The sequence below is a fragment of the Palaemon carinicauda genome, chromosome 13, assembly GCF_036898095.1.
Source record: "Palaemon carinicauda isolate YSFRI2023 chromosome 13, ASM3689809v2, whole genome shotgun sequence".
NCBI classification, from domain to species: Eukaryota; Metazoa; Arthropoda; class Malacostraca; order Decapoda; family Palaemonidae; genus Palaemon; species Palaemon carinicauda.
Window position 1 is genome coordinate 141,778,997 of NC_090737.1, and position 15,213 is coordinate 141,794,209.

Here is a 15,213-nt window from a genome sequence, read left to right on the forward strand (position 1 = left end):
ATGAAATATGAACAAGGGCTTATGTAATGTTCTTTTATATTTTTATGAGGTATTGTGTCATGTTTGCGAGAGAATAAGCCATTGCCACATGCTGGGAATTTTTGCAAAAAAACTAGTGATAGGATGTTTTTTTTTATTCCGTGGACAAAGGGTGGGTGGAGCTAGCTGACAGAGAGTCGCCTCGCTCTGTATAATAGTTGCCTAGGAAACCCAGTTTTCGTCTTCCTGTTGTGTGAGAAAGCGTTCGAGAGAGCAATACTTGGTAACTCTGCTGCATATGCCCGGCCCCCATGCTTCCCAAATCTCTGGGAAATTTCTGGAAGTAGCTAGGTTTCATATATATAAGGCGTCCCCCAGTGTTAAATAGACAGATAGAGATTTCCAGCCTTAAGTTCACCATCACTCTCCCTTACTCAAGCACACAGCTCATAGTATTGTCTTAAGTGTACAGTACATATAGTATGTCCTCTCCAAAGTGATTTTGTGCCCCCGCATTTATCGTGTATAGTGAGTAGTTATAAAAATTCTCTTAGAGTTTTTGTAAACGGCCCTGTAGGAAGGTTAGGTATTTATATTGTGATCTGGTTATTTGTTTTCTATTCAGTGTCAAACTTGAATATTGTACTCAGATTTAATTTCAAGTGAAACAAGTGATTGTATAATTTTCGTATGTGTAATTTCTTTATTTCTTAGTCTAAGGATTATTCAGATTTAACATTTAAATTCAATGAATTATATAATTTTCAGATTGTAATATTTTTGCCTTAATCTAAGTTTAGTTCAGTCTTAATTTTTTGAGTGATTTATTTTGATATGTGAATTCTTTTCAAAATGTTGTAATTTATATAGAATATATTTATTTTTGTAAAGAATGTATTATTCCAATCACCATTATTTTAGATAGTATTTGTTCGTATCCTATTATGAACCGAAGTTAGAGCTAATTGAATATTCGTAGCAATAATTACTCAGTTTAATTTTGAGAGTGCTTAAGAGACCCTTGGATATTCGAGTATTAATATTTTAAAGTGTAACAGTTTTAATGTAAAAACAAACAAGTGAGTTTGGAATTTGAGACGTTGATTTACTTGCCAGTCGAAGTATATATTATATTATATGTTTGGTTCCCAGTCATGAGCCATTTCTTTGGTGCCCAGACCCAGGAGCCATCCTCGCATAATAATAATGATGAAATATAGTATATATATATATATATATATATATATATATATATATATATATATATATATATATGTATATATGTATGTATATATATATATATATATATATATATATATATATATATATATATATATATATATATGTGTGTGTGTGTGTGTGTGTGTGTGTGTGTGTAGATATATACATATATAGATAGATAGATAGATAGATAGATATGGATGCATTTTTGTGCTTGTATACTTGTATTTATAGGCATATTCACACTCTTGTATATATATATATATATATATATATATATATATATGTATATATATATATATATATGTGTGTGTGTGTGTGTGTGCGTGTGTGTGTGTGTGTGTATGAATGTAGGTATGTGTATATATGTGAGTATACATATGTATGTATGTATGTAGTATGTATGTATGTAATATAGCATACCAGCTTGTTCGATTCCAGGATCTGCCTAAACATAAGGTTTTCTGTATCTAACTTCGATCATTTTGGGCTTGACCAGGATTCCAGTGGAAAGAATAGTGGAAATTCTTCGTTGTATAGATGCTGCTTTTATTTGATGCTAATCTGTTGTATTCTTATAAGTACTAAAGGCTTTTCTAGAAACATTTTAGGCTTACAATATATAATGTAGCCATTTCGCGAATTTACTTCACTTCTGGACACGGTTACAGTAGTTTTATGGTTACAGTCAGAAACCTACGGCTTTTGTAAGCACAATTTCACTACCTCTTCAAAGCTGGATCCAACAGCAGTTTCTGGCAATTTCACGGGACATCTGAGTTCAATATCAAGCTGAACCATGATATTATGGCGCCCTTTTTTTCTTTCTTTTTTTGAATAGCCGCGTTTGATGATATGTGGGATATCATGCCTATATGAACTGAGCTAAAAATATTGCCGTATAATAAGAGTTATCGAAGTTATGGCTCTAACCGTAGGGTAATGTTACGGTTGTTCAGCTAGGAGATGTATTTTCATTTTGTATTGCTTCTTATATTTTCAGAAAGTGCTGGGTCATGTAAATTTTGGAGATAGATGAAATATATCTTCTAGCCATGAAATGTTAAACACTGAGTATTGTTGGAACGATGTCAAGAATGGGAGGTGAAATAATATAATTTACCTTTTTGTAAAATATTGATGTTAGAATTTTTCAGTTTTATTCACAAAACACGAAGACATGATTTATTTTGGAATAAATCAAAACCATTTCAATGGTTATACAGATGATAATAATGGATCAATTAACCCGCCAAGGACAATTTATAGCAACAAGATCGATATCTAAATCAATGCTCCCAAAGAGCCTGCACACCCATCAGTCGTTATTGCAATGGAATTTCAGTATATAGTACAATTAACCTAATGCACTTTCATTTACTCAGATCGGGTGTCTTTAAATCGCTGATGGACAATGTCAACAGTTATCCTATGAGGGGGAATAATTGTTGCAAATAACAAATCGTACTTTTCTGTTCTTTAGAGCAAAATGGTGTTCTTCATTCTCCCCCTCCTTGGACTTATTAGCTCCTACTAGAAAATTCCTCCCTCTTCTTTATTGTTCCCTCTCTCTTGTCCCTAATCCCTCTCCACTTTTTTTTTTTTTTTTTTTTTGTCTGGTATTCTTCGCTTCTTTACTATTCTCCCATCTTAATTAGATCCTCTCTGAAGGCTTCTACATCTTCTGAGTTCGCAGCGTTTATGCTTGGTTTAGTATCGTTGGCAAATTTGGCTATTCTACTTGTTAACCCTAAATCTATGTCGTTAATATAGATCAGAAATAGCAGTGGGCTAAGGACGGATCCTTGGGGTACTCTGCTTGTAACAGCTGCCCACTCTGAAGCTTCTCCATTGATTCTGTTTGTTAGCCAATCTTTGATCCATTCAGCTGGCTTGTCAATGATGCTTAGTGCCCTAATTTTGACCCTTAATTTTTTATGAGGAACTTTGAACAAAAGCCTTTTAAAAGTCTATGTATATGATGTCTATTGCCCTGCTTTTGTCATAAATGCTATACATATTGTGGAAAAATTCGGAAAGATTAGTCACACCTGATGTATTTTGTCTAAAACCATGTTGGCTGTCTACCAGATTGTTTTTGTTTGTATGTTTTACTATTCTTTTAGTCCCTTCTTGTAGATTGGAGGAACATTACCTAATTTCCATCCTTGCGGTGTCTTTCTTTCGTTGGCTGTCTTTCGGAACATTTTGTAAGTGTGAGGTTATCTCTTATTCCAGTTCTATAATCTCTCTTGGATGGATAGCATGTGAACCTGGTGTCTTACTTACAGAGTCCCTTAATTTTTTCAACATCTCCCATTGTAAAAGTAATTCTGTTTAGTGGTCGTGGCCATTCATATTTGAAAGCTGCTTTGGGGAGGGTCGTTGCTCCTTTCCTAGTGAATATGGCTGTGAAGTATGCATTCATCAGTTCGGCTTTTTCCAAATCATTTGTTATGAAAGAGAGAGAGAGAGAGAGAGAGAGAGAGAGAGAGAGAGAGAGAGAGAGAGAGAGAGAGAGAGAGAGAGAGAGAGAGAGAAATAAATCATCTACACCGGGAAAACTAACGGAGATACAACGGATAGAGATGACCTCCTTGTTGGTTTTCAAAAGTGTGAGAGAATGATTGTCGAGATAGCGCATATACAGTAGAGGTAAAACGAATACACTTTCAGTGAAAAAAATTTAGCCACTTGATATATTTACAAAAAAACAGAGAGAGAGAGAGAGAGAGAGAGAGAGAGAGAGAGAGAGAGAGAGAGAGAGAGAGAGAGAGAGAGTTCTTTTTCACGTTTGAAGAGAGAGAGAGAGAGAGAGAGAGAGAGAGAGAGAGAGAGAGAGAGAGAGAGAGAGAGAGAGTTCTTTTTCATGTTTGAAACAGCAATGATTCCTAGAACTGGCCGTGTGGGTTTTAGCCCAATGGAGTACTTCGTGGGCCATTATGGTAACCGGGGCTTGAGAAGATATTCCAGGTTCCTCCTTGCCTAGTATTAAGTAAAGTAACAGATTTATTTTCTTTGGAAATATGTGATAATTTAGTTCCTATTTATATTCTATTTATTTTGTTTTGAAAAAAATAGCAGTACCTTGATATACAGCTATTAATTAGGTCTGTTCCTATCTTTCTGCTACCTATTGTACTTCGTTTTCAAAACGTCTCTTCCCCTCTATCTTTCTCCTACTCTCTCTCTCTCTCTCTCTCTCTCTCTCTCTCTCTCTCTCTCTCTCTCTCTCTCTCTCTCTCTCTCTCTCTCTCTCTCTCCTCCCCATTGTATGCCGGCCAACAGTGAAAATGTATTGAACGATAGTTTCATTTTTATCTCTATGTACCTTCTAATGTCTCTGTAATTTTCGTTGTTTTCTAAGGTCAACATCTTTGATTTACATTGCCATTTAAAAAAGACATGAATATATGTCATATAGATTTGAAAAAACCTGAGGCAGGTGGAGGATGAAAATTTTTCTGGGAAACTCCTGGTCGACACATGATATGTGTGATAAGATGGTCTTAATGGAGTTTCAATTTCTTCTTTCTATTCAGGTTTCTCATTTTGTTATACTGAATTTAGTACTTAATTATTTTTATCTTATTTTTTTCGGTTTCTTTGATCATGTTCCATTGTATTTGCATTTTTGTCATATATTTCTACATGTGTTTGCTCTCCTATTGGTTTTTAAGTATTTATTTTTTTTCCTCTCTTATAATTTCACCAGTTTTCTGTCTTTGCTGGGCTTTCATTGTGATGATTTTCGTATTATTCTTACCATTGTTTTCTGGATCCCTTTCGCACAACCTTTCACTTACATATGTGTTGTTAAAGTCATCTTGATTTCAAAATCCTGGTTTTATGTCTCATTTATTTTGTCTTATCGATTTCTCTAATAATTTTCATCTGACTTCAGTCCACGGTAGTCTCTCATTTTTTATGAAATACTCATCCGACCTTTATATTTCTCTTTTATCCCTTTTTTCTTAGCCTTTATACCTTGCATTGTTACTTTCTGTTTTTCGCTTATTCTCATTTCTCGGCTGCATCTCAGTGATCGACGTTACCTCATTTTGGAGTTGGGACCTTTTTGGGGGGGTCCATGTTACAAATATGTAGGCTACGATAGGTGGGGAGAGAGAGAGAGAGAGAGAGAGAGAGAGAGAGAGAGAGAGAGAGAGAGAGAGAGAGAGAGAGAGAGAGAGAGAGAGAGTGTGTGTATTTTTGTCCTTTCAGTTTTTTTTTTTTCTTTTGAAACTTTGACTTCAGTCAAGTTTCGAAATTCATGCAAATTGAAATTTCATGGAAAAATTTTACGTTACCAAAATGGATAAACAATAACGTAATCTATGAGATCGATACTTCTGTAATTTAGTTCATTTCTGGAATACTGAAATATTCTTTCTCTTTAGCTTATTTGATTTTCTCCATCTGATTTTTATTTTCATAAAACTTTTTATTTTAGGAAACGCCGTAGTAAAATCAAATCAACAAAGGTTATCAAATAAGATTTGATATTTAAGAAATATCAAGCATGTAAATTTCATATTATTTTCTGTAATAATTTATTGAGAAAGCTCCTTCCGTATGGTAATGACGCTTGTGCATGCATTGCGTTCTTAACGATAGAATACGATAAGTAAACTTCTCAATTAGTCTTGCCACCGTCAAACCCAAGGCTAGTCCCATTCATAGCCGGTCCCCTTTTTAGTGTTGTACACTAGAGTGTTTGATTATTGTCTACAAAAATATAGAAGAAATGTAGCTTTAAATAAGGAGGTATTTGCAAATTAGTAGAATTACTAAATTTGATCCATTAATGCTTATTCCAAGTGAAGGTTTTGACGTTTAATAGATTCGGTTAAAATCTGATTAATCAAGCCATTAAACAATCAGTGTCTTTTACAGACCTTATCAGCGAGGAAGCGACCTTCTCTAATTTAGAGGGTTATTTTAATTAGATATTTATTAAAGCTTTTGCAGACAACTTAAGTCAGTCGTAACAAATACTGGTTTTATGCAGTTTATATAATAGTTTCGTTATTTGTTTATATAATACTGACATTTTTTGGGGGGTGAGACATACTCAAATAATTGTTTGAAATATACTCTGATGAATAGGTTGCTCTTTTTATTAGATGAAAGTCATAAGAGTGGTAATTTTCCGGGAAGTGCTGGTTACGTCATTTGTTTATTTATGTCATCTATACATTCATTTATCTATTTTTTTTTTACCACCAATTCACTTCAAGGGAGTTGTGGAAAGTACCTGGAACATAAGTTGACCTACATAATGGCATATTTTCTGACACTGTGTGAGAGAGAGAGAGAGAGAGAGAGAGAGAGAGAGAGAGAGAGAGAGAGAGAGAGAGATGTGAAGCATTGATCTTCCCGTTCAGGTTAGCCGTAGTCCAGCCCTTGGTCTGAACTTAGCGTCTCGACCTTCTCTAACATAACCATCTTTTTAGACAGTATTTTATGCACTTGTGAGGTGTAGGAAAGTCGAAGTCTGTCGATGGAAATGTCGAAGAATTTATATATCCATAAATTTAGCTGATCGACATGCTTGAGTGTCAATTATCGGCTGTCGCTGAAGTGATATTACATTGGAAGAGCGGTAATCGTTTGATATTTATACAAAAGAGGAATGCAAACTATATGTATTTTATATATGATAATTTATCACTAACAGTCGTGATTTTCATTTTATCAAGTAAACCACAAATACTCTTCAATGCCGAATTCCCTCAACCATGAGATAACAGACCCATAGGGAAGTTCCTTTATTAAAAAATATTTCTGCCCGGGCAAGGATGCTATCCTCCACCAATAGAAATAAGAATAAACTTGGGACTTTTAATACCCTCGTATGTATCTCTGTTTACTGCCGAGTGGGCTACGCGTCTGTTGTTTACTCTTATTTCTATCAGTCATAGGTTCGAATCCTTAGCCGGGCAGAAATATTTTTATGAAAGGAATTTCCCTATGGGTCTGATATATCATGGTAGAGGGAATTTGATATTAAAAAGCTTTTGTGCCTTAATTAAGTGTGTAATATATATATATATATATATATATATATATATATATATATATATATATATATATATATATATATATATATATATATATATATGTATATATATATATGTATATATATTTAATATATATATATATCTATATCTATCTATCTATCTATCTATATATATATATATATATATATATATATATATATATATATATATATATATATATAGTAAGCTACAAGATTTGTTGGAAAAGCAAGATGCTATAAGCCCAAAAGCTCCAACAGGGAAAATAGCCCAGTGAGGAAAGGAAATAAGGAAACAAATAGAATAGTTTTGCTTAAGAGTACTCTTAAGCAAGAAAACTGTAACCCAAGATAGTGGAAGGCCATGGTACAAAAGCTATGGCACTATTTAAGATTAGCGAACAATTGTTTGATTTTGGAGTGTCCTTCTCTTAGAAGAGCTGCTTACCATAGTTAGAGAGTCTCCTCTACCCTAACCAAGAGGAAAGTAACCACTAAACAATTACAGCACAGTAGTTAACCCCTTCGGTGAAGAAGAGTTTTTCGTATCTTAGTGTCAGGTATATGGATAAAGAGGATAATGTGTAAAGAATAGATAAGACTATTCGGGATATGTGTAGGCAAATAGAGAGAGACATAATGTAGTACTATCTGGCCAGTCAAAGGGCCCAGCAAATCTCCAGAGGTTGTATCTCAGCTGGTCGTTGGTGCCTTGGCCAACCTACTACATGAACATACCACAACAACAAATAACCGCTTCTAGTCCACTACAGGACAAAGACCTCAGGCATGTCTTTATTCGTGTCTTAGGTTCGGCCAGTTTTCATCACCACGCTGGCCAGTGGTGTGTTTGAGTTTGTGTATGTAGATTTTATATTATCGTTTTTTCTTCAAATTCTGTATATAGCTATAGTATAAGGATAAGTCAGAAATATGCGTTCGTTCATTTCTTGTAGAAACCAGCGTCCAGGAATTCGAATTGAATTAGAATACTAAAAGTAATTGAATTAAAGGTAAATTTTTCATGAGCTTGGTCGTCCACTGTGTCATTTATCACTTCTTTCTTTTAAGAATTGACTGTTAAACTGTTTTGGAATACTTTTTCTCTCCTTATATTGTGTGTCTTTCACTGTGATATTTAGAATATTCGATTATTCAAAACTTTTATTGCAAAAAAAGAATCCCATAGAATATAGGTGTTGCACTTTAGTTGTAGGATCCTAGTGTACCATTATTCAAGATTTTCATTACATGTTGGAAAATTATCTAGACGTTTTGCACAAGTTTGGCAGCTCTGAAAAAATAAAATTTGTTATATTTTCTGTATGTCAAGCATTTTTCAATAAGAATATAAAATCTTAATTTTATCTAAATATATGATTCTGTTTTATCTGGAGCCTTGGCGATGACTCCACGGATCTACGGATTCCTCAATAACTACTATAGTCATTCATGGCTTCTCCGTCTCATTTTTGTTCTTTTTTTTCTAGATCAAAGTGACAGGGTGTCTGTGCTTGGTTTGTGCCGTCTTATGCGTGGTCGTTACCGTCACCACAACAGTCCTCCACATGAATAGACTGCAAACACTCCAGGAGTGCGAGTTCTTCCCGCACTCCCACTCCTGCACTTGCACTCCCTACACGGGAGTTTTAGATCCTACTCACGATGGTAAAGACAATTTAGTTTGCGCGTATTTTATTTAATGTTATTTATATTTCTTTTGGCTTTTTATCCTTGTGTCTTGTATATTATGTTTTTGCTGTAGTCAACTCACGTTAGTTTTGTCTATTTATGTTTTGTGTATACTAATTTTTTCTTGACTTTATCACTTATTTCATTCCAGATTAAGCTGAGAAATTAATGAATGGTTTGTATTAATTTCCCAAAGTGACCTTACCTTTCTGTAGCAACATATAATGTGATATAATGTTTCGGAAGTGATAGTGACTAATGACCTTGTGATTAAAAATCCCTTATATATATCAAATAAATAACAATGCATATTACACTATGTATTACATAAGGCAAATGAACTTATAATGCTCATATGATGAGGCTTATACAACATTCATAATTGATAAAGAACTTAAACCAAGTTTGAAATTGTTATTTGCTAAACTTCACTGAAGAGATTTAACTTCTTGGATGACTTATGATCCCTTCAATGCAAAGGCAAAGCTGATATCTATATCACCATATCGAAGGAATATGTTGTACTTTTGTGCAGAAACACGATATAACACAATCTGGCAACTTGTTGCAAATATTCGAACTTGGTTATTTGATGATCGTCAGAAAAATGAACGTTATTTTCCAGCCTACTTATAAAGTAATCAACAGTTCATTTTACAACGCATACGACAAAAATATTACTCAATAATCTAAATATTTACCTAAAAAAAACGTATTCAAAATTCATACAGAAAACAGAGTTAAAGGTGAAATAGGAATTAACAGCATAGTTTATATCTACACAGTCCTTTTTGCCCTAATTTTTATATCCCAAAAACTCTTTTTAGTGCTATGTGTTATTTGTTCCCGCCATCCTTTTTGAAAATTAGTCAAAACAAATTAATTATTACCTTGTGTATGTGCTTAAGATTCCGTTTAATCACAAACAAAGTTCAATGACCTTTGTAGATCGCTTTCTTTTACTTGCTTTGAATTTTTTGTTTTTTTTTTACGAAAATTATACTACTGTATATGTCAAATCAAATAAGATACATAAAGCAAAACTAAAAAAAGGAAATAGATAGACTAGTATTTACACAGAATAAATTAATATATTCTCTTTTCTAGGAAAGGATTTCTGTTGCCAGTCAAATTTCAAATTGAATGATAAAAGAAACAGGAAATAGTGAGGAAGGGCAGTCATGCCAAGATTTGCACTGCATCCCACCCCCACCCACCCCCACCCCCCTATTGTTTCATGCTGTCTGTTTTTCAGTGAGGTATGTGTTCAGTCTGGAAGGCAGTAGCCTGAATTGTGACGTCATCCACGGGCCCCTCTACTCCTGCCTGAGGGCTCTCTTCGGCCTCTCCGTCATCGGCATCTTGGTCTCCATCTTCTCCTGCATGCTTGTCTATCAGTTGCTCAGGTGAGGGAATTTTAGTCACTTGGCAATTACACGCTTTCTTCCTACATCGTTGATATATATATATATATATATATATATATATATATATATATATATTATATATATATATGTATATATTATATATATATATATATATATATATATATGTATATATCTATATATATATATATATATATATATATATATATATATATATATATATAATTTTAGTCACTTGGCAATTACACGCTTCTTTCTACATCGTTGATATATATATATATATATATATATATATATATATATATATATATATATATATATATATATATATGTATATATATGTATATATCTATATATATATATATATATATATATATATATATATATATATATTAATATATATATATATATATTATATATATATATATATATATATATATTTTAGTCACTTGGCAATTACACGCTTTCTTTCTACATCGTTGATATATATGTATGTAAATATATATATATATATATATATTATAATATATATATATATATAAATATATATATATATTATATATATATATATATATATGTATGTATGTATGTATGTATGTGTGGAAAATCCACAGGAAACAGGAAAGTAAAAAACCATGTACCAAGCGCTTCGTGTATTACGTACTCTTCTTCAGGGTACATTGTAAATTAAAAGGATAAATCGTACAAGAAACACAACTTAACAAAATTGAAAGAAAGCTACAACCAAGCAAAGGCATCACCAATATAAGTAATTGTTAGTCGGTAAAAATAAATAAATAAGTGTTGTTTTATAATAAAATGCTAGTAATGTAACAACAATCTTAAACTAAATGTTTGCATTCGTACTTCCTTTCAATTTCATGAACAAGATACGTGTCTAGTTTTAAGAGACCAGTGGTAAGATTTGACATAGGCTTATTAAATTTTTTTCATAAAAGCAGTTACAATAATATAACGTTTTGCAATGTTTTTACAATATACAATCTCCGAGGAGTTTTCCCAGCCAATACAATGGTTAAAGTCATTCATGTGGACAAACAGCGTACTTGACATCATTTGTCCTGTCTTAACTACATAACGATGTTGTTTGATTCGGTTGTTAAGCAGTTTTCCAGTTTGACCCAAATATTTCTTATCACACCCAGTACACGGAACCATGTAAGGAGAGTGATTATTCGGCTTTGGGGAATTATTTATTAAGATATACCTTTCTGTTCCTAATCTTTTGAAAAAAAATTTACTATGAATATTTTCAATAAGTCTTTGATATAAGGAAAATTTTCATTGTGTGGAAGTGCTAGCACATTCTCATTTTTAAAAGGCTCCGCTTTCTTTTCGAAATAAAACATATTTTTAGCTTTCTGTAGAGTCTTGTCTATTGAAAACGTAGGATATTTCAATTTAGTTTTCATGTCTTAAATTCTACCAAACTCTGCGTCTATAAATTCGGGGTTGCAAATCCTTAAAGCCCTCAAAAACATTGGCCTAATAGAAAATAGTGAAAATTTACACTGATTAATAATAATGAATGTGGGAACAAACATTAGTAGGTTTCGTGTAAACATAAAAAACAAAGCCTCTATCTTTTTATGCACCAGAACGTCTAAAATGGTAATTTACAACTACTTTCTTCTCTAACGATGAATTTTATGGAATATAATAAATCATTTAACTCTGCCAAAATATTATTCAAATTCCCATATGTAGGCCAAACACAAAAATATAACGAAACCAAAGAACACTTTTAAGCGAAATCGCTGATAACAGTTAACTTCGGCAAATTCCATGTAAAGATTAGTGAGGATAGGGGATAGCCTATTGCCATTCCAAATTTGTGCAGGTAATACTTGCCATTAAAACAAATATTGATTTAGTATAAGATCGAAAGAATGAAACAGCGGACAAAGCAAAGGAGAGAATGAATGAGGAAGTGAAGGATCCATGCAGAAAGGCGAAGATAGATGGAATGAGGAAGTGCAGGGTATTGTAAGAAAGCAACGGTTATAACCGATATGTAAGTGTAGAATTTAGAAAGAAAGCAGACTAGAAAAAAATGAAAATTAGTGCAAAGTCCAGGAAGAAAACAAAGTATAGAATTGACAAAGGACTGGGGAATCTAGGAAAACAGTAAATGGTAGAAACAGTTGAGAGTGGGTGGGTCGTTTCTTAGCATTATTATTGAATTTTGAAGTAATAGATCTGAAAGAGTTGTTGTTGATGGGCACCATAGTGAGTATAGGAGTGTGATATCTGGTGTACCACGGGGTAGAGTTCTTGGCCCATTACTTTTCATACTATATACACATGACATGTGGTTTGGCCTAGAAAACAAGCTTGTTGCATATGCAGATGATGCTTCTCTCTTTGCATCAATTCCTTCTCGTGAATGTAGATCTGGGGTTGCTGAATCCATTAATAGAGATCTAGCCAAAATTAGTGCATGATGCAAATTATGGGGTATGAAGTTGTATCCTAACAAAACTCAAAGTATGACTGTAAATAGGTCAAGGACAGTGGCTCCTCAACAATCGAATCTCAGCATTAATAATGTCTCTTAAACTTTGTATGACTCTTAAAATTTTAGGTGTGATTCTCGACAACAAATTTACTTTTGAGAAACACAGTAGGCCTGTCTTCTTCAATTGCACAAAAAATTGGCTTATTGGGAAAGTCTTTTAAGATTTTCGGTGATCAATCTATTCTGAAGAAGTGTTTTAATTCTTTCATTCCACCTTGTTTCGAGTACTGTTCTCTTGTCTGGTCTTCAGCTGCTAATAATTTTCATCTTAATTTGTTGGACAGGAACTTACGGTATATTGAGTTTTTTTATTCCTGATCTAGGTATTAATCTTTGGCACCGTAGTTCAATTAATTCATTATGCATGTTGAATAAGGTTTTTCATAATTCTGACCATCCTTTACATTCAGATCTTCCTGGAGAGTTCCATACTGTTCGTAATACTAGGCATGTAGTTAATTCTAATAGTCAGGCCTTCTCCATAATGAAGCTCAATACTTCACAATATTATAGAAGTTTTTTTCCAGCTGTGACCAAGTTGTGGAATGGTCACCCTAATTGGGTAGTTGAATCAGTAAAACTTGAAAAGTTCAAACTTGCAGCAAATGTTTTTATGTTAAACAGACTGACATAAGTGTTTTTATAGTCTATACATGAATTATCTGTTTTAATGCTGTTAATGATTTTTAAAATATTCTTTTTTAATTTTTCATTTCCTCTTATATCGTTTATTTATTTCCTTGTTTCATTCCTCACCGGGCTATTTTTCCCTGTTGGAGTCCTTGGGCTTATAGCATCTTACTTTTCCAACTGGGGCTAGTGATAATAATATTAATAATAATAATCATCATCATCATCATCATCATCATCATCATCATCATCATCATCTAATAATAATAATAATAATAATAATAATAATAATAATAATAATAATAATAATAATAATAATAATAATAATAATAATAATAATCATCATCATCATCATCATCATAATAATAGTAATAATATGCTTTGGTCTAGGAACAAAGCAACAGGTAGCATGAATAAAGAAATGAAGGATCTCGGAAGAAAGCAACAGATACAAGGGATGGGGAAGTACAGTATTTTGGAAGTAAAGGCTAAAATGAATAAGGATATGGAAGATCTAGGCAGAAAGCAGATAGAACTAATGAAGGGGTGAAAAATCTATAAGAAATTTAAGACCAAAGGATAGAGGATGTTATTGATTTAGAAAGTAAATAAAAGATATAAAGAGTTAGGAAGAAATCAAAGGATAGATAGAAAAAAGGAAGATATGTGGCGAATAGTTAAGATAGAAGAAATGAGGAAGTGGAGATCCAGGAAAAAAAAAAGAAGATAGAAGGAATACGTAATAAAGAATCTACAAAGAAGGCAAAGGATAGAAGTAATGAGGAAGATTAGATTTAGAAGGGATTAAATTATAGAAGAAATGGAGTAGCGTAGGATCTTAGGAGAAAGTAAAGGATTAAAGAAAAAATGAAGCGAGGATCTACTAAGAACACATAAAACAAGAAAAGGGAAAAATCTAATAAGAAACTAAAGTATAGAAGGAATGAGGTGGTAGTGATCTAAGGAAGCCGAAGATGAAATAAAAGAGGAAGCAGAGAACCTTAGGAAAACTAAAATAAAAAGAAATGGGGCAAGTGAGAATCTAGGGTGAAGGAAAAAGATCGAGTAAATAAGAACGTGGAGGACATTGGAAGAAACTACAAAATAAAAGGAGTAAAGAAGTGAAGGATCTAGGATGAAAGCAAAGGATAATAGGAATACAGAAATAGAGGATCTGGAAAACAGGAATAAAGGAGTACAAGATCTAGAAAGACAGCCAAAGCTAGATCTTGTACTTCTTTACTCCTTTTATTTTGTAGTTTCTTCCAATGTCCTCCACGTTCTTATTTACTCGATCTTTTTCCTTCACCCTAGATTCTCACTTGCCCATTTCTTTTTTTTTTTAGTTTTCCTAAGGTTCTCTGCTTTCTCTTTTATTTCATCTTCGGCTTCCTTAGATCACTACCACCTCATTCCTTCTATCCTTAATTTCTTATCAGATTTTTCCCTTTTCTTATTTTATGTGTTCTTAGTAGATCCTCGCTTCCCTTTTTTTGTTCTATCCTTTACTTTCTCCTAAGATCCTACGCTACTCTATTTCTTCTATAATTTAATCCCTTCTAAATCCAATCTTCCTCATTACTTCTATCCTTTGCCTTCTTTGTAGATTCTCTATGACGTATTCCTTCATTCTCCTCTTAGTTCTTCCACTTCCTTTTGCTAAGAGGAGAATGAGCGATAAAAGGGATAAGGAAGTCGGCGAGTTAGGAAAAACACTATAAATAGAA

General features: G+C 33.0%; 1 protein-coding gene across 1 annotated transcript in view; it reads left to right on the forward strand.

The window, feature by feature from the left end:
- Positions 1 to 10,342, forward strand: part of LOC137651855 (uncharacterized) — a 550,926-nt gene extending 540,584 nt beyond the window's left edge. Inside the window, exons 5-6 of the mRNA XM_068385073.1 lie at positions 8,731 to 8,908; positions 10,188 to 10,342. Of these exons, the coding sequence (XP_068241174.1) occupies positions 8,731 to 8,908; positions 10,188 to 10,342 (333 nt within the window). The remainder of the gene's footprint in view (positions 1 to 8,730; positions 8,909 to 10,187) is intronic.
- The last annotated feature ends 4,871 nt before the right edge of the window (positions 10,343 to 15,213 follow it).